The sequence below is a fragment of the Phycodurus eques genome, chromosome 2 (assembly GCF_024500275.1).
Source record: "Phycodurus eques isolate BA_2022a chromosome 2, UOR_Pequ_1.1, whole genome shotgun sequence".
Lineage (NCBI taxonomy): Eukaryota > Metazoa > Chordata > Actinopteri > Syngnathiformes > Syngnathidae > Phycodurus > Phycodurus eques.
Window position 1 is genome coordinate 21,228,650 of NC_084526.1, and position 26,460 is coordinate 21,255,109.

The 26,460-nt window shown below is 40.8% G+C and overlaps 2 protein-coding genes across 5 annotated transcripts in view; one reads left to right on the forward strand and one right to left on the reverse strand.

Annotated features, from left to right (window-relative positions):
• pdpr (pyruvate dehydrogenase phosphatase regulatory subunit) overlaps positions 1–22,821 on the forward strand; it is a 33,631-nt gene extending 10,810 nt beyond the window's left edge. For all 4 annotated transcript variants that reach the window (XM_061669700.1, XM_061669706.1, XM_061669722.1 and 1 more), the window contains exons 7-18: positions 2,497–2,614; positions 3,436–3,585; positions 5,010–5,202; positions 7,555–7,679; positions 8,289–8,444; positions 9,423–9,556; positions 10,209–10,357; positions 10,880–10,992; positions 11,056–11,150; positions 15,032–15,121; positions 17,270–17,452; positions 18,216–22,821. In XM_061669700.1, coding sequence (XP_061525684.1) covers positions 2,497–2,614; positions 3,436–3,585; positions 5,010–5,202; positions 7,555–7,679; positions 8,289–8,444; positions 9,423–9,556; positions 10,209–10,357; positions 10,880–10,992; positions 11,056–11,150; positions 15,032–15,121; positions 17,270–17,452; positions 18,216–18,626 — 1,917 coding nt within the window. In that variant the 3' untranslated portion in view covers positions 18,627–22,821. The remainder of the gene's footprint in view (positions 1–2,496; positions 2,615–3,435; positions 3,586–5,009; positions 5,203–7,554; positions 7,680–8,288; positions 8,445–9,422; positions 9,557–10,208; positions 10,358–10,879; positions 10,993–11,055; positions 11,151–15,031; positions 15,122–17,269; positions 17,453–18,215) is intronic.
• Positions 22,180–26,284, reverse strand: mrps11 (mitochondrial ribosomal protein S11). The gene is made up of 6 exons (XM_061669734.1): positions 25,958–26,284; positions 25,711–25,800; positions 25,523–25,621; positions 23,450–23,579; positions 23,310–23,375; positions 22,180–22,947 (listed from the first exon to the last, which is right to left on the reverse strand). Exons 1-6 carry the CDS (start codon positions 26,032–26,034, stop codon positions 22,840–22,842), a joined length of 570 nt encoding a protein of 189 aa, XP_061525718.1. The 5' UTR covers positions 26,035–26,284; the 3' UTR covers positions 22,180–22,839.
• Positions 26,285–26,460: the final 176 nt, after the last annotated feature.

Sequence of the window (26,460 nt, forward strand, 5' to 3'; positions counted from 1 at the left end):
ATGAAGCCAAGATGGAACTTCAAAGCTGTTTAGACTGCACAGACTGGAGTGTCTTTGAAAATTCAGCTGGGAGCCTGGATGAATATACGGACACTGTCACATCCTATATCAGTTTCTGTGAAGAGGTTTGTGTACCAACAAAATCATTTCGGACATTCAACAACAACAAGCCGTGGTTCACTGCTAAACTTAAGCAGCTTCGCCAAGCTAAGGAAGATGCATATCAGAGCGGGGACAGGGCCCTGTATAATCGAGCTAGAAACCAGCTTACTAAAGAAATTAACATTGCAAAGAGGATCTATGCAGCAAAGTTGGAAAAACAGTTTAGCACGAACGACTCTAAATCAGTCTGGCATGCATTCCAATCGCTGACTAATTACAAGCGACGATCCCCCCAAGCTGAGAACAATAGCACACTAGCCAACGACTTGAATACCTTCTACTGCAGATTTGAAAAGGACAGTTTCACACCACACACCCACCCGGCCGCACCCGCGACCACAACCACACCTCTGACTTCTGCGTTAACCATCCATGAACAGGATGTGAGACGCATCTTCAAACAACAGAAGATTAACAAAGCGGCAGGCCCGGACCATGTGTCCCCATCCTGCCTCAAAGTCTGCGCGGACCAGCTCGCTCCAGTCTTCACTCTTCAACAGATCTTTGGAAATGTGCGAAGTTCCATCCTGTTTCAAACGCTCTACCATCATTCCAGTCCCCAAGAAACCTGCAATCTCTGGTCTGAATGACTACAGGCCTGTCGCTTTGACATCTGTGGTCATGAAGTCCTTTAAAAGTCTCGTGCTGGACCACCTCAAGAGTGTCACAGGTCCCCTGCTGGACCCCCTGCAGTTTGCCTACCAAGCGAACAGGTCTGCGGATGATGCAGTCAACATGGGACTGCACTTCATCTTAGAACACCTCGACAGTGCAGGGACCTACGCGAGGATCCTGTTCGTGGACTTCAGCTCAGCGTTCAACACCATCATCCCTGAACTCCTTTCAACCAAGCTTCTCCAGCTCAGCGTCTCACCTGCCATCTGCCAGTGGATTTACAGCTTTCTGACGGGCAGGACACAGCAGGTCAGGCTGGGGGAGGCCACCTCATCCACACGCAGCATCAGCACTGGGGCGCCCCGAGGTTGTGTCCTCTCTCCGCTGCTCTTCTCTCTCTACACGAACGACTGCACCTCAGCGAACCCGACTGTCAAGCTCCTGAAGTTTGCAGATGACACCACTGTCATCGGCCTCATCAAGGACGGTGACGAGTCTGCATATCGACAGGAAGCGGAGCGGCTGGCGTTGTGGTGCGGCCGACACAACCTGGAGCTGAACACGCTCAAGACTGTAGAGATGATCGTGGACTTCAGGAGGCATCCTTCGCCACAACTGTCCCTCACGTTGTCCAGCTGCATTGTGTCAACCGTCGAGACCTTCAAGTTCCTGGGAATTACAATCTCTCAGGACCTGAAGTGGGCGACCAACATCAGCTCCATCCTCAAAAAGGCCCAGCAGAGGATGTACTTCCTGCGGCTGCTGGGAAAGCACGGCCTGCCACCGCAGCTGCTGAGACAGTTCTACACAGCGGTCATCGAATCACTCCTGTGTTCTTCCATCACAGTCTGGTTTGGTGCTGCTACAAAAAAGGACAAACTCCGACTGCAACGGACAATCAAAACTGCTGAAAGGATTGTCGGTACCCCCCTACCCACCATTGAGGACTTGCACGCTGCCAGAACTAAGACAAGGGCGTGCAAAATCCTCTCGGACCGTCTGCACCCCGGTCACCAGCTCTTCCAGCTCCTTCCCTCAGGTAGGCGCTACCGATCAACGCAAACTAGAACTAGTAGACATTCCAACAGCTTCTTCCCTCTTGCGATCAACTTCTTAAACACCTAACCTATAATTCCATTACAACAAGCTGGAAATTTTTTGACTTGAGTTCGTTGTCACATTTCTGTGGGGCCAATTATGTATTACTCGTGCACTCACTGTAGTTGTCTCGCCATGCTGCACTATTTGCATGTACTGGCCACTCATGCCAGAGTAGCATCTGCTCCATTTGCACACTGATTGAGGAGTATCTATAACATTTGCACAACCATCATTGTCCCAGATGATCGCACTACTCATCACTTTAAACCACATACACTCCTTGAAGTCTCGGCGCCCTTTGCACAATGGTCATTGCACCGGACTATTGCAATATTAGTCATTCGAACTGCTGTAAGTGCTAGAGGACTCTGCATCTTTTTGCACAATTGCTTTTTGTCAATGTCTTTATGTCTCCAAAGTGTTCTGTAAATTGACTGTCTGTTGTACTAGAGCGGCTCCAACTACCGGAGACAAATTCCTTGTGTGTTTTGGACATACTTGGCAAATAAAGATTATTCTGATTCTGAGCTTGATTTAACATTTTAGGCTGTCGTCTGTAAAACCAGCCCGGAAAGTGCAATTGAATCAGTGTTTTTCTTTCTGAATGTGTTGCTACAGTGGGCATACGAGCTGGGCCAGGCAAGCGAAACCAAAGTCTCTATCCCTCTGCATGGCTGCGAACACTTCTACCTCCTCACCAAACCTCTCCAGGAGGACCTCATGGCTGACACGCCAGGTCTCACAACTCCCGATTGTATAGTGATGGTTTTTAACTTGCAGTTAGCTGAATATGAATATAGTGGTACCTTGACTTAGAAGTGTGCCCCACCTTATGAGTTTTTTGCATTACGTGCCGTTGGTCAAATTAGTATTATTATTTTTTTGCTTTATGTTGTTAGCCAAAATTTGAGTAACAAGCAAGCTTCAGATACACAGCTGCTTGAGTGAAGTAAAAAATGGGACAATTAAGGTACTGTAATGCCCTCACATGTGAGAAAGGAGAGAGACAGTTGCTGAATTCACTTACAACTGTTCGAGTGTGACAAACAATCAAACGCTCAAATACAAAATGAAGGGAATCGCAAAGGGCAGAACTCAAAATGAAATAACCGGGAAACCCGACTGACTCCAGCCCTCACTTGACCATACCCTATAGGCACACATGCACATGAGTACTACAGTATGTACAGTAATTATACTTTATAAAACTGGGGCATCTGATTCGGATGCCTCCCGGACGCCTCCCTGTTGAGGTGTTCCGGGCACCTCTTGCCGGGAGGAGACCCCGGGGACGACCCAGCACACGTTGGAGAGACTATGTCTCTCGACTGGCCTGGGAACGCCTCGGGATCCCCCGGAAGAGCTGAAGTAAGTGGCTGGGGAGAGGGAAGTCTGGGCGTCCCTGCTAAAGCTACTGCCCCCACCCCCTGGAATGGATTAATAGCATTTCATTTTAGTGGGGAAAACTCATTTGCGATATGAATAAATTGCTTTTTCAGCCTGGTTACTTAACGGATTAAACTCATAAGTCCAGGTACCACTGTATGTGTCTTACAGTGGTGCTCGACATGGATGGGAGGATATATGCTCGACCGTGGCAGGGGGGCCTGCTTTCGGGGGGCTTCGAGAAAAACCCCAAGCCCATCTTCACAGAGGGACGCAACCAGCTGGAAATTCAGAACATGCAGGAGGACTGGGACCACTTTGGTGAGGAACAATGGGAAGGATGCAAAGGGGATTTGTTAAATGATCTTTTATTGGCATACTAGCACCCCTTGGACACAAATTATCCTTTATATTAACCCAGTCGACTATTTAAAATGTAACGCACACTTTATGAGAGTTTGTGTGGGTGTTTCCTTCTCAAACAAGTCTTTCATACTGTTGCTTCTGGCTTAAACCTGTACAGTAAAATCTTGAAGCAAAGCAAGTGAGACCTATTTTTAGACTACCGTGCCTTAATAGGTTTTACCTTATGGAGGTTGTTTCACAGCATTACGTTGTATTTAACTACCTTTGTTTATGAGTGTTTCTTCACCTTAAAATGTTTACTGGTGTGTTCAGGCTGCTTTAATCAGCATTATACATTGGACTCAGGCCAACGTTCACCTTACCACAGCATTTAAGCAACACTCCTTTGGCTTGGTGACCTTGAATGCAACGCTGTAATGTAATCTGAGGGTAATGAAGCTTGAGAGGTGGTCGTAAAGCCTAAGCCAAACCTGGACTCCTTATGTGTGTGCATGTATAAGTCAAACTTTTAAAAGTGTATAAGGAAAGTGGCAGGGAAATTGCAGTTTACTCGTGCTGCAACTTAAGTTTAATATAAGAAAATGTATGAATCAAATTGATTGGTTGCAATGTATCTCAAACATGCATTAGAAAACAAGAGGGAAAAAAACAAACAGATCTACTATAAATATTCCATACTGAAACACTATGTACCGCTAGTTGGAAAAGGAGTAGGAATCAGTTAAAACGTGTTTAGATTCTACTACCTAAAATACATTATACACCAAGAAGTGCAGTGCAGTGAAGTGCAAAATACATACATACATACCCCAAAATTACCGATACAGTGGAACCTCATTTTAATTGACACCGATTTAACAGATATTGGAAGTAACGGACTGGCGCCGTGAGCCACATAGCTACTTTACATGCATGTAAATTAGCCACATGCTCACGACGTGGTGGTTATCTGTGCGCTCGAAAACGGCAGTTACACGTTGAAATTCCGACCGTAAACAAGTGAGGGATATTTTGTGAGGTGTGACAAAAGATGTTTTATGTAACATTATATAATAATAATAATAATTGATCAATTAAAGTGTTTAATGGGACCTTCCAGCTCCTTTTTTAATGGTGACTCCTCAAGATAACTGTCAAATTTTGACACCATGCTCCACCCACATTAGGTGGCATTGGCAAAAAAGTTGGGAAATTTAACAGCACCCATCAATCTTGTAATTAATTGGATTACTAATTTGGACCAATTTCCTAAAAATTGGAGTTCATCAAATTATGAGCCCAGGAATTCAAACCAAAATGGATGCTTCCGACCAAAATACTATAACTGACTTCCTGCTCAATTTCAGTAGTTTAAGCAGGTTCTCCCTTGCACCTTTCAGAGCCAATGCTCAGCGCCCTGCTGAGGAGAATGCCCAGTCTGGAGTCGGCTGAGATCCAGCAGCTGGTCAACTGCCCAGAGTCCTTCACACCGGACATGCGCTGTCTGATGGGTGAGACGCCGGGCGTCTCGGGCTACTATGTGTTGGCCGGCATGAACTCTTCGGGTCTAGCCTTCGCCGGAGGAGCTGGCAAGTGAGTAGTTGGACGGAGTGAAGTCTATCAGTGACCTATGCTAACACAGTAGAAAAGTCACAATTACAGGAAATATTTTTTAATGAAAAACACTTCTTGACCATAAATATGAAACAATGAAATAAAAAACAGTAAGGGCCAATCCCAATTCTACCCCTTAGCCCTTCCCCTTTGTCTTAAATATCCCTAGGAATTGCGACTACACATCTACACCCCTCACCCCTTGCTGGCTGTGTCATAGGCAGACACGACAATTGTTTACATTTGTAAACTGCCATCTTTTGTCAAATGAATGTTACTATTATTATAAATTGATTTTTTAATGTAAATTTCTGTTTGTGCAGTTTCTAAAGGTGACTGGTATTTTTTAAAATTGTTTATAATGTTTCCTACCACATAGCAGGGTGCATACATTTCTATATTATATATTTATCTACTCTGAAAACATTTTTATAGAAAGAACATATTTTGACAGACTAACTTTATGGCCTAACTATCGGCCAATAAATAACACCAACAACAACCATCACAGAACACATAACCAAACATTTGTAAACACACACACACACACACAAAATAAAATATCTCAAACAGAATAGAATAGAAAAATAACTTTATTTTCACCGTCACATGAACAATGAATATCAGTTAGGCATCTCACAGTTTGCAGCATTGAGGTAAAACATAAGCATGCAATTATCAAAGAGAGAGACTTATTTACACAACATACAGTTGTTGGCATTTGGGAAAATGTCCATATTCCGATATGGTGGTAATGTGATTATTTACATTTAGGTATTGCAGATTGTTTATTTGAAAAAAAAATTAATATATGTATGTAAGAAATTTATCGAACATATGATCATAAATGAAATAGAATGAATATAATGTTAAGAACATAACACATTTAAATGCAGTATCTATATTTTAACTGGAAAACTGTAAAAACTATATTTTTGCTTCAGTCTCATGTTGTTTTTGTTCGTATTCCTCTAAAAGGAATTGCATTTTGTATCCGTTGTCATTTTGGCACTGGGCTTGTCGTTCTGGGCCCGGTTGTTCAAAACTCAGTTATTTTTTTAACCACTGGTTAAGTAGACTTAACCGACCGTAACTTTAATGGAACCGTTATATTGTTGTCCAAAACTTGGCTAACTTTAACCAGCTGTTAACTTGACGTGAAAGGTAACACACCGAAGGACCTCCGCTAACATTTTAACAGTGTGGTTAACTCTCAAGATGGCGTTCGCGGCCAACGATTCGCTTCAAACTTGGTGTGTATCATCTCAATACATGGGACATTAAAAGTTGGGAAAATAACATGTATTTCATAGATTTATTCAATAAATAAGACATGACTGTGATCTATTTGGACATTTAAACGATGTTACAAAATGAAGTCAAAAACAAATATTGGAAATAGATAAGCATTGCATCTGTATGAAGCACCCGTAAAATGTCTATATTTTCCTTGTCCACGGTAACTTGAATAACAATCTAAGATTTGATTAAATTAGATAGAATATATTTTTTTTAATTATGTTTGAAAATATTATAAATACATAAAACAAACAATAGAAAGTACAATGAAACCTAAACTGGCATTCAGTAATATGATAAAAGAGATTAGTTCTTTGTTTTTTTTTTGTTTTTTTTTCCCCAAACCATCCTTATCAAAATTAAACATGGGATATGATAATTATTGCATGATATGAAGCATAAAATCAGTGAATCGCCTATAAAATCTTGTCACCTCCCTTTCGAGAAAAAGGCGTCCAGTTATTTATTAAGTTTACCTTCTGTGTTTAGTAAACTCGATGTCAGGCGAGGATATCTGAATTATTTGCATATATTTTTTAAGTATTAAAATAATTACAATTAAATTAGAGGCACAACCTTGGGCCAGAGTGGAATGACTTTTATTTATTTATTTATTTCTTTTCTTTTCAAAGATCATTTTAATTATATTCTACTGTAAGGTCAGACAGACAGTTTTAACATGACTTTTTATTATTATTTTTAAACAGCAGACTCCTTTAATTTCAGCATTACATTGCATTCGGAAAGTAATTACTGTAAAAAAATTAAGACTTTAAGTTACAGCCAATTTCCAAAATGGGATAAATTCATTTTTTCCCTCAAAATTCTATACACAATACCCTATTATGACATCATGACACAAAATTAAATACAAATAAAAATTAAAGTTAACAAATCACATGTACATAAGTGTTCAAACCTTTTACTTAATACTTTGTTGATGCAGCAACTCCAGCCTCAAGTAGGACTCCACAGGAATTGTCTCATGTTCCAATACTTTTTTACCAGTGAATTTTTATTTTATTTTTTTAGGTATCTGGCTGAGTGGATAACCTATGGTTACCCCAGTGCCAATGTGTGGCCGCTGGACATCAAGCGCTTTGGCAACCTGCAGAGCAGCCGCACTTTCCTGCGACATCGTGTCATGGAGGTCATGCGTGAGTCCTAATTTTGTCATTGTTAGCACACACAATTCTCATCGCTTTAACCCTCCTGTTATGTTTGTTACTTTGGGTAACCTCAACTATGTTCATGGGTCCCACTGCTTCATGTTTATTCATCAAAATATATACATAAATAGATAATAGCAAAGAAAGCAAAAATGAACACATCGCAATGCCATTAATAATTTTTCAGTCAATATTTAGTGAAACTTTTTTTGTTTTTGTTTTGAGAAGATTGGAAAATCCTGTTTCCCTGTAGCCCTCTGTGTTCATGCTTGTTTGGCTTTTCTCTGGCTACTTCAGCTTCCTCTTGACCAGCGACCAGTCCAGTGTGTACCCTGCTTCTCGCCCCAAGTAAGCTGGGCTAGGCTCCAGCTCACCTGTTACTCAAATGAGGACTAGCTCTATTGAATATGGATGTAATAAAAATAAGAAAAGAACAAAAATGACACAAGTAGAATAATATTATTTCTGGATTTAATGTAAACTTTAAAAGGGGTCAGTTTGACCCACAACATAACAGGAGGGTTAAACTGGAAGGGCAGTTAAATCCATTGTGTGCTGTGTGTGTCTGTTCATGCGTATGTTTGTGTGTATTACCAGCACTATTGTACGAACTAAAGGTTCCTCGCTGGGACTTCCAGACGGGCCGGCAGCTGAGGACAAGTCCGCTCTACGACCGACTGGACACGCAGGGAGCTCGCTGGATGGAGAAACACGGCTTTGAGAGGCCCAAATACTTTGTTCCTCCGGGCAAAGGTACACACAATTGTCTAAAACTGTGAGCGTGAATGGTTGTTTGGGCCTGCGATTGGCTGGCAACCAGTCCAGTGTGTACCCCGCCTCTCGCCCAAAGTCAGGATAGTAGGACTGCACAATTTCGGCTGCCACGTTTAAATTAAACCAATGGTCTGCAATTTTTACATTTAAAATGCGGGCACTGTTGCATATGAAGAAATTTCTTAACCAATAGTCAGTAACTACCAGGAGACGAATTCATGGTTAAGGCTTTATTAACCTGCCTGAATAACAAGCAAGCAGCACCCAGCGCACCCTGCAGGAGCCTCAGTCATTGTCGGTGGGATTCCAAAAGCGAGTCATGCTGAGAGAAACAAGTACAGCAAAAATTGGAGATGAGGATCATCGTGGTGAGGCGCTTGTGTCTCGAAAAGGAATCAACATCCATTTTCTGGACATGTTTAATTGTCGTTAAAGAGACGTTAAACAAGAAGTCATATGTAAAGAGTGCAGTGGCGTTGTCTGCCCTGCTTGGTAACACAACTAACCTGTTCAGCGATCTGAAAAAATGGCAGAAAACATTACCAGGTCAAAGTACTGGACAAGAAATATTTGATCCCCACGTGCAGTTATTTGTCCAAAGTGGCATTAACTACACTGGATGAAGCTGATCAGATCGGTGTAAAGTCTAGTAACAATATGGTGCCTGCGCATGTCACTGTCCAGACTTTTCTATATATGACTTTGAGTAGAATAAATGCGGTTTGTGAATCATGCAGCGCACGTAACCGTCCACACACTCCAATGCCATGGGGAGACAGACAAAACCAAAGCCGTTTTATAGGAATGTCTGTGTTGTTATCCTAACCCAGTTTGACAAGCGCGGTCACTTCAAAGAGTGTCCGACTCCATACTTGCCTTTATATGGCTTCGGATGGATGGATGAAAGTGACAGCTGTCATGAATAATTGGTGAGGGGATTCTTGTTTGTTTCCACAGATCTTCTGTCTCTGGACCAGAGCAAGACCTTCTACAAGCCCGACTGGTTTGACATTGTTGGGGCGGAGGTGAAGTGCTGCAAGGAGGCCGTCTGCGTCATTGACATGTCGTCCTTCACCAAGTTTGAACTCACTGTAAGTGCTGCAGCCTCAGACTCTTCTCTAATTACATTTCCACATCATTGTAATATTTGAGGATACATGACTATAAAACACAAAAAAACAAAAAATAACCCTAACGTTAGCTGTTTCTGTGGTTTAGCTCTGGATACTGCAGTATTATATTCCACAGTCTCCACATTGCTGCAGCATTTGTTTTCGTACTGCCTTTAGTCTTCTCTCCAATTAAATTCCACATCCTTGTAGCATTTGAGGCCACAGGGCTACAAATGCTAAAAATGAACACATACACTAACAGTGTAGTATTGTACTCCACAATCTCCGTTTTACTGCAGCAACCTTCAGTCTCCTCTTAGATCAAAGTTGTCTCATTACACGTCAACTAGTAAAGTACAGGAAAGGCTTGATTTCTTCCCTTGTTCTTTAAGTTGTTAGCACATCTCATTATACTGGCTATAATGAGATGTCAAACCAGTCGGGCTTGTAGAAGGTCTTGCTCTGGTCCAGAGACAGAAGATCTGTGGGAACAAACAGCTGTTCAATGCAGCTTGGTTTTCTCAGTTTTCTCCATTACCATGTAGAAGCTGAGGCAAACATTTTGTAGTGGATCTCATTAGATTGTGTGTATCTAATAGGATATCTTCTGGTCTGTACCACTGTCCTATAGTCCTCTGGCGACGAGGCCCTGGAGCTGCTACAGCGCCTATGCGCCAATGACCTGGACGTTCCAGTGGGACACATCGTCCACACGGGCATGCTGAACCAACGAGGAGGCTATGAGAACGACTGCAGCGTGGTGCGCCTCAGCAAGAACAGGTTAGAAAAAAGACCCTTAAAGCAGGGGTTCTAAAATTTTTGCCAAATTTAATTTTGCCAATTAAACATAACTATCATGTGTACCCCTAAATGTCCTAGGTATTGAATAGTCTCCTATAATAATAAAAACTAAACATTCCATTGTCTTTTTACGACCCCTGGAAAAGGCCAAAATGACCTTGAAAATTAAACTAAAATGGCAGCCTTACTGTATCTTTTTGGGTTTGTGTCGGTCCGTGCATGACAGACACACCTATTAAATTTCATGTTGCAAGTGAAAATTGCTTTGGTTACTGCATTTTCAAGAAATTTCAGCTTTCATGCAAAAGTTTGGCTATCTTCGCGTCATGGTTCGCCTAAACATAATGATGAAAACTACATTTTTTTTTGGTTGTAATTTGTCTATTATAAGTGTTTGAAATTTGGTAGCATATGGTCAAAATCTGTAGGACAAATTTGTCTATGAAAGGACCAAAATTTCTGATTACAATAATAGCATTCCCATTGTTCCGTCCTTTGCAGCTTCTTCATCATCTCGCCTACAGACCAGCAAGTCCACTGTTGGTCTTGGATCAAGAAACACATGCCCAGTGACCCACACCTCCACCTAGAGGACGTCAGCTGGAAGTACACAGGTAAGCCTGCATTCCACATCCACTCATTGCTCTTCTGTGACGAAATATCATCTTCTCTTTCAGCTTTAAATCTGATTGGACCTCGTGCTATGGATGTTCTGGCAGAGCTGTCATATGTTTCTATGACACCCGACCACTTTCCCTCCATGTTCTGTAAGGTGGGTTCACATGTCTCATACACCAGCTCGATACTGGTACAATGCAAATGTCACAACAATTTGGAAGAATTTTGGAAAACTATGCCTCATAAAAGCTGTCATAATGTGTGATTTCAGCAAATCTTGTGAGACTTCAGCTCAGTGAACAGCTTAAGGATTTACTCTTATGATATAATTGGTACAAGAAAAAAACTTGGACTGTTCAGTAAAAACATATCCCTTTAAGGAATAAACATATTCGTGATTTTTCTGGTAATTTTCAATATTTTCACAATTCATGATTTTTCTCTTTTTTTTTTATTTTTTTTTTTCTCTTTTTTTCTTATTTGATAATTACTGTCATGAACCTTAGAGTCCCCCCCAACAATACAATTCATTCAAGGCTCAAATATTTTTTTTTCTTTCAGAAGCAGTTCTTATAATCATTTCTTAATTTGAGGAGTAACTTTTTTTGCAGGTTAACCGCACAGGGACCCAAAGCAAGGGTTTTATTAAATAATAAAAATTCAACAATATAATGGGGGAGTTGAATGTCGGGCTCCACCTAACGAATATTTTAGTACTGAAGTATCTTACTGAAAATTATATCAAATAATCAAGTATTTGGATGAACTATATTTTGCTTGGTTAAAGAGCAATTATGAATACAAAAGAGAAAATAAGACCTTTCACATAATAACATACGCCAATTTGGTTTACTTTGTTATATAATCGTTTTTTATTTCTTAAATTCACATTGTGCATAAACGATAAGGTAATTAAAAAAAAACAGCAGCCTTTGTGCATCTTCACTTAAGTAGCTATCATTTTAGCATTTTGTGACATATTAATACATTAGGTTCATGGCTGTCCGTTTATGAGCTTAGACCAGCTGACCAGGAATAAGACACATTTTCTTTGTACTGCTACAAGTTTTGGAAGTGTTCAATTTGTTCAAAATAAAATAAAGAAACCTCTAGAAAAAAACCCAAATATTTCCTTCATCTGACTTCACTAAAACCCTCCTCTGTTTGTGTACATGACCCATTTACTCGTATTCCTCTCTGGCTGCATTTGCCACGTTTTTCACCAACTTGACTCAAAGTTTTGCCACTTACAGATCATCAGATGGTAGTATACTATACTGTCCATATGTCACACAGTGACTGTACTGAGCAAAAGCACCTGTAAGTAATGTTATGGTTGCGTACTGTACTTGTCACCTTTGTAATAAACAAAGCCACACACAGTGTTGGGAAAGTTCATTTTCTAAGTGAACTACTTCAAAGTTTAGTTCACTGTTTCAAAAATAAACTAGTTCAGTTCATAGTTCAAAATTTTGAACTAATTTCACTGTCTCAAAAGTGAACTAGTTTATAGTTCTTTTAGTTTTCCCCATACTGAATGTCGCTGACGGGCTATTACCCTCAAAGTAGTGGCATTTCATTGCCCCATTTTTGCTACCCATTCAGTCCACATGAGTAGCCAGGTCCAGCTTTCACCCTGGAATCTCAAAAACATGAGGAAAACTTGTTGCGTGAATGTTATTTATTTATTTATTTATTTTTAAATGAGGAGTTAAAAGAAAAACAGGACTGTAGTCCTTAAAGGTCATAGGACAAATATGTTAAGCATTTTCTTTATAACTCTAGAACTCCTTTACAAACCACATCTGCCATTTCAAAGTGATTATGTGGCAGATATACTGCAGTTAAATCAATAAATATGATGCAGAATGCGCCTTCTGGGGATTCGGCTCTATCCGGCACTGTGACGTAACACTAGCCAAAGAGCCTGTTCATTCAGCGTTGTGTGCTATTGTTCGATGCTGTTGCTGCGTCCTTGTATATTTGTTGTCGTATGATTTAGCGATGTCACGATGGTTTATTGTGTGGCATTGTGTTGTACAAATGGTTCAGGCAGTGATAAAGAGTTTATTTGGCTTTCTAAGTGAAAAAGGAATACGTGACCAGTGGATAGGGAAAGTCAAAAGACGGGAAGAAACGTGGTCAGCTATGGGTACCGAGCAAGCATTCCAAATTCTGTGTTGATCACTTCAAACCGGTGTGTTTTGAGAAAGACTTAGCAGAAAGCATTGGATACACAGGTGTCGTTACGCAGAGGCTGAAACCAGCTGCGGTGCCAACTATTTTTCCTACGGCCATCGGGACCTCAACCGCCAGCAAGAGAACAAAATCTCTCAGATGCCATGGCGCAGCGGCGAAACAGCGCAGACGTGAGGATTTCCTTGTATGTACCTGTGACTCTATTATGGTTATTATGCACTGGGCAGTAGGAAAAAAACACCCACGCAGTACTTTTCAGCACTGTCGTCTGTACTTTTGCCAATATGACAAGCCAACAAACACGGCAAAGACTTTCTGTGCGGCGTGTTATAAAGCTACTCAAGCGAGGGGGACACAATATATAGGAATACTGCATACTATGGAAAAGCTCGTGCCGTGTCACTGAAACATATATGAATATATAATAAGTATAGTCGTGCTAAAAAATATTGGAACGCCAGGGGTGCCAATATTTCTAGTTATGACTGAAGAACTGCTAAGAACTGCTTTTTTTCCCCCCTCAACTGTCTGACCCCATGGGCATGGCATGGCTGTTATATTTTATCCATGACTCTCTGTTTCTATCGACAAGTGAGGATGCTGGAGCAAGTAAATTATGGCATGCACAAACATACCAGTCTGTATTTCCAATCCGCTCTGTGCGGCCCAGTGGCCACTCTCTTTTTCCGTTGGACAGCTGCTACTTGGCTGCTCGTCGTTGTCACTGTCAGGTTACGACCTCCTGATTGGCTCAAACATGTACGGTTTGACGATGCCAAGTTCACTTGGGTCCTCCTGTACGTAAAAATCCTCCTCCTCATATTCCAACACGTTGCTCGCCATTCCATATAGATTGTAGCGCGCTGTGTTTGGCAATTGCAACGTCACTTCCGGTAGCCCTTGCGGTGAACAGAGTAACTACACCCCGGTGTCTTGAGCTTTGGTTATGTTCGGGGAGTGCTCAATAAGTGTAATAAAAACCTAATTTTTAGCTCAACTATAGTTGACAACTTCCTGGAAATGACGTGCATGTGTTACACAACATATAAACAAAGCAAATATGTATTTTAACTGACCCCATAACATCTTTGTCCTCAAACCTTTAATGTGCAAACAAAAACAGGCAACACAGTATGACAGGAACGATGGCGAAAGGACATTGATAACTTTGCATTCCTAACAGCTCTGGCTCACTATTAACACAATATTGTATCTGATCTAGTCTTATATTGCAAAACAAAATAAATTCTATACTATGCGAGTGTGATCATACGGTGCATTAAGTAAAGCATTCTGATACAAATAATTTTCTGAACAAAGAACACATTCTCTCCCATATACGGAGAGTCCCTGAACGCACCTCGCGCAAATAAACATGGATGGCGGCTGGATTTAAATTTTTGCCAATGTGTTTTTTGAGGCGCAAAATGTGAATTTTAAGTCGCGAAGTGCAATGCTAGATCCCTTAATTGATCTTTATTGAGAAAAATGTCGGAATGTGACAAGACTAAAAGCTGTAATGTTGCAAAGAAAAAAAAACTTAATAAAAAAGTTAAATATTACGTATTTACTATGTTATTATTTAGTTCTCATGAATTAAATTTTCATTGTCAATCACTACCTCACCGGGCCCTGAAAATCAGCTGCAGGGCCTGGTCCCTAGCCCAATGAATAGCAATGAGAAACCACTCGGTTCACTCTGCATTACATGTCTGCAAAAAGTGAGTAGTTTGGCTTGATTCGACCTTATCATGTATAATTTTATGACTGTAAATAATTTAAATTAATAATTAATTAATTGAATTAATGGTAACATTTGTTACTTTGTGTTGGCAGGAGATGAGTGTGGGCTACGCTAACGGCATCCGAGTGATGAGCATGACCCACACGGGCGAGCCAGGTTTCATGCTCTACATCCCCATCGAGGTACGCTATGCTTCGCAACTTTAATGACACGCTCCTATCATTTGAGGATTTATTCGATATACAGTCCATCCTCGCTATTTGCGGGGCATAGAGACCGGGCCCGACTGCAAATTAAAAAAAAAAAAACAATAAGAATTGGGCAAAAAAACAACCTTGAATAGGTGAATCTGCAGGTGCCGAATTGCGAATTTTCGAGGGTCCACTGGACAGTTGAAACCAGAGGTTTTGATACACCATATAAAGAGATACACTTTTTTTCCCTCACTGACTGAAATTAAATCAGACTAAACTTTTCCTGTTTCAGGTCAGTTTGGGTTACCAAAATTATTTCTCTTTGCTAAATGCCAGAATAATGAGAGAGGTAAATTTATTTGGACCATTTTTCATTAGATTCTTCAGAGTCAGAAGTTAACATACATTTCATTCGTATTTGGTACCATTGCCTTTAAAGTGTATGACTTGGTTCCAACGTTTTGGATATCCTTCCACAAGCTTCTCACAATAGTTGTCAGGAATTTTGGCCCATTCCACCTTGCTTGCACATGCCTTTTAAGGTCTGCCCATAAATTTGCAATAGTAACGAGATCAGGGCTTTGCGATGGTCACTCCAAAACATTGACTTGTTATCCTTAAGCCACTTTGAAATCATTTTTGAAGTATGCTTTGGGTCATTGTCCATTTGGAACAACCATTTGCAGCAAAGCTTTAACTTCCTGGCTGATGTCTTGAGATGTTGTGTCAGTATTTCCACATGATGTTCTTTCCTCATGATGCCATCTAGTTTGTGAAATGCACCAGTCTCTCCTGGAGCAAATCAACTCCACAATGTGATGCTGCCACAACCAAATGTCACAGTTGGGGATGGTGCGCTCAGGCTTGCAAGCTTCCCCCTTTTTCCTCCAAACTTAACGATGCTCATTATAGCCAAACTGTTCAATTTTTGTTTTGCCAGACCACAGGACAATAGGACATGTCTTCCCAAATCAAGGTCTTTGGTCCTGTGTGCATTTGCAAACTGTAATCTGCTTTTTTCTTTTTGTTTCTTTTGGAGTAATGGCTTCTTCTTGGCAGAGTTGCCTTTCAGCCAATTTCGGTCTACTACTCGTTTCACTGTGGATAATGACACTCACCAGCTTCAGCCAGCATCTTCAGGTCTTTTGTTCTTGGGTTGATATGCACATTTCGGACCAGAGCACATTCATCTCTGGGACACAGAACCCATCTCCTTCCTGAGTGGTATGATGGTTGGCTTATACTTGCTTGTAATTGTTTGAACAGATGAACGTGGCACCGTTAGGCATCTGGAAAATGCACCCAAGGATAAACCAGACTTGCGCAAGTCCACAAGTTTCTCCCTGATATCTTGGCAGGATTTAATTTTACTTTCCCATGATTTTACACAAAGAGGCAGTGTGTTTCAGGTCTGCTTTCAAATACATCCACAGCTGTATCTGCAAATGTTGTCAATAAACCTGTCAGAAGCTTCCAAAGACATGACATCATCACCTTGGTTTTCCCAAATTGTTTAAAGGCGTAGTAACCTTTCTGTATGTAAACGTCTGACATTGAAGAAAGTAATGAAATATTGCCCAAATACATTCTTCTTTCATTGTTCTGGCATTTCATAAATAGAAATAATTTTGGCAATCCCATTTGACCTAAAACAGGCAGTGAGGAAAAACTTTTTAAACAAGAATTTACAGTATGTAAACCTGGTTTCAACTGTGTTTGATATCAAGGATAGCCTCAGGTCCTTCTACTTAAGCTTTTACCCCTTATTTGTAAGATGCGCTAGTAGAACAAATAGTATCCACTAGTAGAATGATTGTGTCATACGAGTTGTATTTTTTCCACACTAGTAGGACAACTTTTGCATTGTAGTAGAACAACTACATGTTACTATTGAGACAAAACTGTGAACTAGTTGACAACTGTGTGCTACTAGACAACTAGTGAAGCACTATATGTTTTTTTTAACCACACTAGTAGTGCAAGTAGCACGCAGTTGTCAACTGGTGCACAGCCTTGCCTCTTAAGTAATAAGTAGTTGTCTAACTAGTATGCCAATGTTGTCTGACTAGTGAGGATAAAGAACGTATTAGTACATGAACCGTTAGGAGGTTGTCAAGGATATCCTCTTCTCCATAGTACGCGCTGCACGTGTACAACGAGGTGATGTCGGTTGGTCAGAAATACGGCATCCGCAACGCCGGGTACTACGCGCTGCGCAGCCTGCGCATTGAGAAGTTCTTCGCTTTCTGGGGACAAGACCTGGATGCCTTCACCACGCCGCTCGAGTGTGGACGCGAGTTCCGCGTCAAATTTGATAAGGTAAACACTGCCAATATCATACATATTGCATTGTATCATAGCGTACACTTAACTAGGGTGAGGATTAGTAGGCTTCTTGAAAAGCATACATTCCAGGAGATTTCTTTCAGATTTCAAATTCATTTTCGCCATTGGAAGTAATGGAAATATTTTTGACTGCATCACAATTGAAATTGTGTCTTTGCTTTTTTACTTATTTGTGTGTGCGTGTCTATGCCTATGTCTGTGTGATTTTGTCTTTTTGTATTTGTGTGTGTGTCATTGTGTATGTGTGTTGATGTTTGTGTGTGCTCTTATGTGTGTCTGTGTGTGTATGTGTCATGATACTCATGTGTGTCTTTCTGAATGTGTCTTTTTGTGTGTGCATCTTTGTTTAAGTCAGTCATTTGTGTCGGTGTGGGTGTTCTTTTTGTATCGTGTCTTTGTGGTGTATGTACATGTTTCTGTATACGTCTTTCGTGTTTGGCTGCACCGTTGAAGAAACGGCTGAGAGTGTATTGGGGACTTTGGCTCTCCATTTTTGTTTTCCACATCACTCAAGCGGCACTGTATCTGAAGCTTGGTAGTAATTAAAATTAAAGCTCGTAACAAAAGTATAAAATGGACCAAGCAATGGCTCGTGTCTCAAAAAATTCTCAAGTTGGGCCACTATTCAGTCAGTATCAAAGTGTGAACTTGACACCCACATGATAAAGTGAGTGCTTTGCCGTCCTTTGTGGGCGGCGTTAGTGATAATTGTATGTTCTGTCATCTTGCGTGTTAGGACACAGATTTTGTGGGTTGCTCAGCTTTGCTGCAGCAGCGTCACGACGGCGTGTGTCGCCGCTTCGTCATGTTGATCTTGGATGACCATGACACTGAGCTGGACCTGTGGCCCTGGTGGGGCGAGCCCATCTACTGCAATGGGCATCTGGCTGGCGCCACCACCAGCAGCGCCTACAGCTACACCCTGGAGAGACACGTGTGCCTCGGGTTTGTGTCGCCGCCCCCTGGACCCGACGGCCTGCCCGCTGCAGTCACCGCGGACTTCGTCAACCGAGGGGACTACGAGGTGGACGTGGCCGGACAGAGATACACGGCCAAGGCCAAGCTCTACCCCTTCAGCTCCCTCATAAGCCAGCAGCACCGCAGACGCAAAGATGACCTGGAGCTCAGCAACCTCCAGGGCGAGTGACGGTGACGTATCACACACGACGCTTAAGTGCAATACTCGGTAAAGTAAAAAAAAAAAAAAAAAAAAAAGTCTGAAGTCAGCCATTTTCTTCATCGTTCTGAAGTCAAAGTGCCTTGATGGAGGCCACATCAGCTCTTAAGACATTGGTCCTCCACAGTAGAAGACTTGTGGGTCGTTCGTAGTAGATGACATGAAGGTTGTCAACAGTAGAAGACGGGTAAATTCTCCACAGAAGAAGTCTCTGCTGGTGCTTCCGGTCTAATGCCCTGCTGACATCAGGTTTGCACTATGTGACCAGATTATTCATATTCATACTTGCACGTAATGTTAAAAGGTGTTTTTAAAAATTCAAGAAAAATCTTGGAATATTACAAGAATAGAGTTGTAATGTGATGTTATGAGAAAAAAGTTGGCATTTTACAATGAAAAAGTCAGTTAAGTTTTAGTTTGTGCAGGAAAAAAGTCGTTAAAACATTTCTTCGAGGAATAAAAATTTGAATTACGTTGCAATGTTTAAAAAAAAAATCCTCATCAGTTTGCATTTTATAAGAAAAATTACCAAAGTCACAAGAAGTTGCAGTGTGACGTTAAAAAGTTGTTTTCCTTGAGGAAAAAATTGTATTTTACAAGAAGAACGTAATGTTGTTAAGAGAGAATTTTTTTTATTTAATATGAAACAGTTGGCGTTTCAGAGAAAAATGTTTAAATGAAAGTATAAAAAAAATCCACCGTTGTGTGAATTTGTATTTCTTATGTGTTTATACATTTCTTCCGTTCTAATCTTAATTGTGGTCTATTGTATAATACAGGCCGACTGGTTAGTACATCTGCCTCACAGTTCTAAGGACCCCGGGGTTCAAATCCCGGCCCCACCTGTGTGGAGTTTTTATTTTTTTTTGGGGGGGGGGGGATTGAACTTGTCAACCACAAAAAAGTACAGAGTACAAGTATTGTTGAGTTTCAGGAAAGTGTTTCTGCCTAGCCGTGACTAACTCTTGGTTAAAATTAGATCGATAAAATAGTCAATTTGGAGTTTAGTCCTTTTGCACTTAGGTTCTGATTTCTTAAACTTTGATTTCTAGGCCTTTACCATCATAGTGGTCCTCCACGGTGTTTTAGGTCGCCTCAAGGTTGTCTTAGTTTTTATAGGAGCGACAGCACCCATGACATTTGAGATTTTTCCGGTGAACTTATCCAAAAGTACATCAACTGTCTCAGCATTCGCAGTTTGTGACACAACTATGGCATCAATAAACTTGGAGCTGCTACTATCATTTATCTTTTAAGTAGACACAGAGTGCCTGAACTTTTGGGAGAATCTGTAATTTAAAGAACACACAAAAATGACCAGAAATACAACATACTTAGAGATTACCAGGTCTAAAATGTGACCTTGAGTGTGGGTTGGACGCTTTATGCTGAGAGAGGTGAAATGTGTCTAGTATGGCGGAGAGTTCTTGGGATTTTTTTCCCCCAAGCTATTGTCAACATGAATGTTACATTCTCCTGTTATGATGAAATAGTTGTAGTCAGTACAGATCACTGACAGCACTTCTGAAAATTCCTCCAAAAATTGTTCATTGTACCTTGGTCTATAAATTATTATTATTACCTTTTACTAAAAAACAGATATATTCAAAAGAGCTAAAATCTCCCATTAAAATTTCTTCACACTGAAATTATGATTTAAAAATAGCAATTCGGCTGCCTTTTTTCCCCCCAAATTTGACACTTGTTCATCCATCCATCCATTTTCTGTACCGTTTATTCTTACACTAGGGTCACGGGCGTGCTGGAGCCTATCCCAGCTAACTGCGGGCAAGAGGTGGGTTACACCCTGAACTGATTGCCAGCCAATCACAGGGCACATATACAAACAACCATTCGCACTCACATTCACATAAAATAAAAATTTGCTGGTGTTGCCTCATTGGTATGGTATTACAGGTGCTTTCTGTTAACCATGTTTCATTTAGTAGTAAAAGGTCTAGATCATAGGTCGTAATGATGTCAATAATCAACATTGCTTTGTTACCCCGTGACCTGACATTAAATACAGCTTGTCTTGCAGAGATACAGTAACTGGAGGCTTTGTTCAGTTCACATTTTATACTCACGAAGCTTGTAGCTTTAGTTTTTTTCTGTCATATTTCTTAAACAACTTTCTGTCCCTTGTAATTACAGGGATGAAAAATTCCTGATCTCCACAGGGGTGTGACTTATTCTGGAGAAAAATGTTTATATTTGATATGTAGCCACAACCCCGCACATATCTGATTCGCATTTACGATTCTTCATGGGTGGAGGAGGGGCCCTTCGCATCTTAATGGATGTTGGTTTCAGGCGGGGTGGAATGTGAGGAATGGATGTTGGTTTCAGGCAAAATGGGATTGGAGAACATATTCCAACAATGCTCTTAATCCTGTCCGTGACATCCAATAAAGTATTTAGGCGGGATGAGAGTAGGCTCATTTTGCGCCTTATCTCCTCAGATTGTTTTGATGACAGTGCATCCTTCTGCATCTCCTGACCTGCAGGAGACCTACTTGTAGTGCGCTATTCAGTCCCAAATTTTCCTTTTGCGATTTTGAATGACGCACAATGTAAAACATTGTTTCAACAGAGAGCATCTGCTTGGAAAAGATGTCTCCGTTCCCAGAAAATGTTTAATTTGTCAATGAAGCTCACGGATAGGGCGTGACACACTTCTTTAAATAAGTGGCCCAACAGCCCTACTGTTGGGCTAGGTCCATTTAAAAGCACGTCAGCATTCAAACATTGCACTTTGCTTAGGAGAGCAATCAAATCCAGTTTCAGTAATTCTGATTGCTGTTTAACAACATCCAAGGTTCCTGTGTGTATGATGACAGATTTCACTGTATGGTGAACTCCATGATTTTCTTTGAGATGTCAGACACCATGTCGTTAGTAAAACACAACACTTTCATGTTCTTCTCACTGCAGAAGCGTTTTACACTATTAATAGCGCCGTCATCGATTATCAATGTTTGTGGCCCAATGCCTTTTTTCCATGTATGATTTAGAAGAAGAATCACCTTTTATTGTCATGAACATGTGTGCATGCACACAAAATCGTTGTAATTTTACAAGGTCAAATGTTTCATTTTACAAGAATATTGTGTTGCACAATTACATAAAAAAGTAAGTCAATGTTATAAGGAAAAGTGAGATCAAGTTGAAGAGTTATATTTAGGAAAAAAGTCATTAAAATTGTAATACTGCGTGCTGGAATTTATTTTGCAAAATGTCATGTTACGTTGTTAGTGAAAGATTTTTTTTCTCGTAAAATTGTCACTTTTCCTCATAACTTGTTATACACAATATTCTTTAAGTGAATTACACTTAAAAATATATTTTTTTCTCAAATTACATGACCATTTTTTTTTTTTACTCCAATTACAGCTCTTCATACTGTTTTCGTTTTTCTTGTAATATTTTGACTTTTCTGTAAATGATTCATATTAAATGTATTTGTCCTTAATATTTGTATTTCCCCCTAAACACTCATAAATTTCTAACTTTTTGATATGCCTTTATTCCCCCCCTTATAACCAACTTTATTCATGTAAAATGTCAACTTTTTCTTGTATTCTTCCATTTCATCCAATGTGGCTCCCATATCTTGTACATCTAAAAAAAGGGGCAAAAGAAAATCACCTGCAGTCCAGAATCATTTTATTTTTGAAGACTTTCTCTGCATCACCTGCGTGGAACTGTTCTGCTGTCCAATGTATCCCTGCCATGCCATCATTTTAATGCACTTTATATCAGATCATCTTAATGGGCGTGAAGTACATTTTTTTTTTTTTTTTAATCTCTGGACTGTGCATAGATGACCATGTTGCTTATGAAGGGCTAACTTAGCATTAAGTGTGCGTCCTCCATTTTGCTGTACATCACGAATTCCTGAATGAGTCTGTCATTAGGGAGTCTGTCAAATATAAACACACCACTTTATATATTTATGTGAAGATCCAAAAAGTTGATTTTTGTTGTTTTCTCGGTAACAGTGCATCATGTATATACAAATAAAAAGTGGTACAAGGTTGTTTTGGTCTCCTGGCTTCCATGATCCGCCTGCTGCTTGGGTTGTCAAGACGACCAGCCGTGTCCACGTGTTGTTCTGATGTAGCTTTATTGTCGTAAGTGGTCAAGACGTTTGAAACGAAGTTGTTGTTTTTGAAAAATATGATTACATCCTCCGGGCTTTGCGCGGTCTGCAGCCGTTGTGTGGCACGGGCGTGTTGTCCGTGATAGAGACCACCTCCAGGCCCCCCATGCTCAAACCTTTGATGGCAGACTGCAACAAAGACAGCGAGGGAAGACAATTTAATCGAGGGTCAAAATGCTAAATAAATTACAACACATGTATATATATGTTTGTGTGTGTAAATGTATACAGAAATATATATACACTTGCGTACATGTACATTTTTACATAACTTTACAGTTAATCTATTATTTTTCTCAAGAGTAATTTGTAACTTCCAATGTACATTATTCTCCTTAAGAGTTCTTGTTGCGGTTGATCCTCCTTTTACAAAAAGTGTGAGCCAAAGAAAAAGCAAATACACATTACAATCCTTTGATACTCGCTTAACACCAAGACATACGGTACTAGCGGTTCCAACTCTGGAAAATTAAAAAATAAAGTCCACTCACCAAGCGTCCTGGACCAAGACCTTTGACAACAACACGAACAAACGTCACGCCCTTGGCTGTCGCTTTCTTTTCAGAGGGAGGGGGGACAAATCTAAAAATATGAAAATTAATGTTGCAGACAAATAATGACAAATACGTACGGCCGCAGCGGAGATGGCGGCAGTCTGTGCGGCGACCGGCGTGGACTTCTTAATGTTCTTGAAGCCTTCCGTCCCGCACGAGGTCCTGACCAAGGACTGGCCCTCGCAGTCCGTCAGCTGGATGTGTGTGCTGGGGGCGAAAGCGTGTCCCGTGTTACATGATACCGCCACGTGGCATCTCTAAAGATGCCTCGTTCATAGCACCGTTTGATTAGAAAGGAAGGCAGTGAAAACAAACATAATATACAACATATACAGTTGTACCTTGACTTAAGAGTGTCCCAAGTTAGGTGTTTTTCGAGTTACTTGATCCATTTTTTGTTGTTGTGTGTGGAAGTAAAATTTGAGTACAAAACTTTTGCGGGATTTTACATGATGCCCTGTCATCAGGTACTATTTCAAGTAGAGATTGACAAAATGCTAATGTGCTAACAGTCAGTATGATAACATGAAAAGGACAGAGGACAAAGATATTCTGGGATTAGTTAAAATTCATATTTGCATTGTTTATATGTTATGTAATACATGCACATCACTTCCAGCAAGTTGTCAACTATAGTTTAGCTAGAAATTAGGTTTTTATTACACGTATTGAGCACTCCCCAAACATACCCGACGCTCAAGACTCCGAGGTGTAGTTACTCTGTCCACCGCAAGTGCTACCTGACGTTGCAATTCCCAAACACAGCGCGCTACACCCTATACGCAACAAGCAACCAAGTAGCAGCTGTACAACAGAAAAAGAGAGTGGCCACTGGCTCGAATGTGACGGCATGTCAAAAGCATGTAATGGCACCCGGGGAGGGGAGGGGGGGGGGGGGGTCAAGATTCTTTAGCACGAGTATACGTATTATATTTTCATATGTTTCAGTGACACGGCAAAAGCTTTTACATAGGATGCTGTATTCCTATATATTGTGTGCCCCTCGCTTGAGTTGCGTTATAACACGCCGCACACAAAGTCTTTGCCAGGTGTCTGTTGGCTTGTCATATAGGCAAAAGTACAGACGACAGTACTGAAAAGTACTGCGTGGGTCTTTTTCCCCCCTACTGCCCAGTGAATAATAACCATAATAGAGTCACAGGTACATACAAGGAAATCCTCACCTCTTGTCTGCCCCACTCCGCTGCTGCATCGTGGCGGCTGCGAGATTTAGTTCTCTTGCTGGCGGTTGAGATCCCGATGGCCGTAGGAAAAATAGTTGGCACCGCAGCTAGTTTCAGCCTCTGCCTAACTACACCTGTGGATCCAATGCTTTCTGCTAAGTCTTTCTCAAAACATGCCAGTTCAAAGTGATCAGCACAGAGTTTGTACTGCTTCCTAGGCACCCATAGCTGACCACGTTTCTTCCCCTGTCAATTGACTTTCCCTATCCACTGGTCACGTATTCCTTTTTCACTTGGAAAGCCAAAGAAACTCTTACCATTTGTACAACCAAACGCCACACAATAAACCATTGTGAAATGGCTAAATCATACGACAACAAATATACAAGGACGGGAACAGCAGCATGGAACAATAGCACACAACGCCAAATGAACAGGCTGTTTGTCTCGTGTTGCGTCACAGAGCCGAAGACCGGAAGGCGTATTCTGAATCATTTTTAAAGTCTGTATATCTGCTATATAATCCTTCTAAATGGCAGATGGGGTGTGTAAAGGGGTTCTAGAGTTATCAAGACATTTTTTTAACATCTTTGTCCTCTGACTTTTAAGAGTCAATACGCTGCCATATAGCAAGCTAACAAGCTGGGTGCAAAAAGCCCTAAGACAGATCAAGATTTGACATGTATGAAAATTGACAAAATGCTAACATGCAGTTGCAAACTGAGACAACCACCTGAGTTAAAAATTCACTTGGAAGATCGATTTCGGAATCTTACAATATTTTAGATTGAGAACGGCTAAAACGCTAACATGCCAAGAGTTGATATGCTAACATCACAAAATAGCAACCTATGTAAAAAAGGTGGCAGGATTATACATCAGACCCTGTTGTCTGGTACCATTTCTGGCGACAATTGACAAAATGCTAACATACTACCACCAGTTGTGATGATGAAATGAGCTTACTTGTTATACGTGGCTTTTATGTGTAGTATGGGCAACTCCTCAAACTTCTTTCCGGCCCACCTGAGTGGACTGTCCTGGCCGGGCAGTGGAGGGACATGGCTGCGGGTTTGAATCCCATCAATCAATCACGATGATCGGATTAATAACGCCCTTGAATCCATAATATAATTAATGGGGAAAACAGTTACCTGAAGTCTCTGGAGGCTTCAGCGGAGTCTTGGCTGTTCGCTGTGGCCTCCTGGAGCCTGAAGGCAGTGCTCTGGAAGGTCCTACTGCTTCTAAATGCAACATCCCATAAAAATACAATTTATTAACAATTAACTCATCTTATCTTACTACTAGCTCACATTAGCTTCAACACGCACAGGTACTGACTGTATTTAATGTGTATACGATGCTTACAGGGCTAGCGAGTTAGCATAAAAAACGACTTACAACGAGGTTCCATTGGCGGCCGCTTGTCGGCAAACAGTACCTAAAGAGTTTACGACCAAACAAGTAAATTTAAACATTTTAAATGTATGAAAACTTAACACAAATTAGCCACGCAAAGACCACAAACGTGACATTGAAGGCTCCCAGACGCTAGTCGTAGTAGTTGATAATAACGTCGTTACGTTTTAATGGGTAAATGTATCACGACAGAATAGTTAGTAACTAACTAAAAGTTAATATTTCCTTTAAATATAATTAAATGTCGTACATTAAAATTTATTTTATGTCTTACAATGCGTCTAAACGTTTATTGACACAATTAAACATAACTTAAAACAATATTTTGACACACCACTCCCCCACGATAATTGGAATGGACTTGTCCGCTTACTACAAAGAATTGTGGGTAGCCATGTATGACATAGCTATGAAGACGAGATACGCTGGCGTGCTGTCTCAACCCAGCTAGCAAACGTTCCTACCTGGTGGCCATGTTGGGAAGG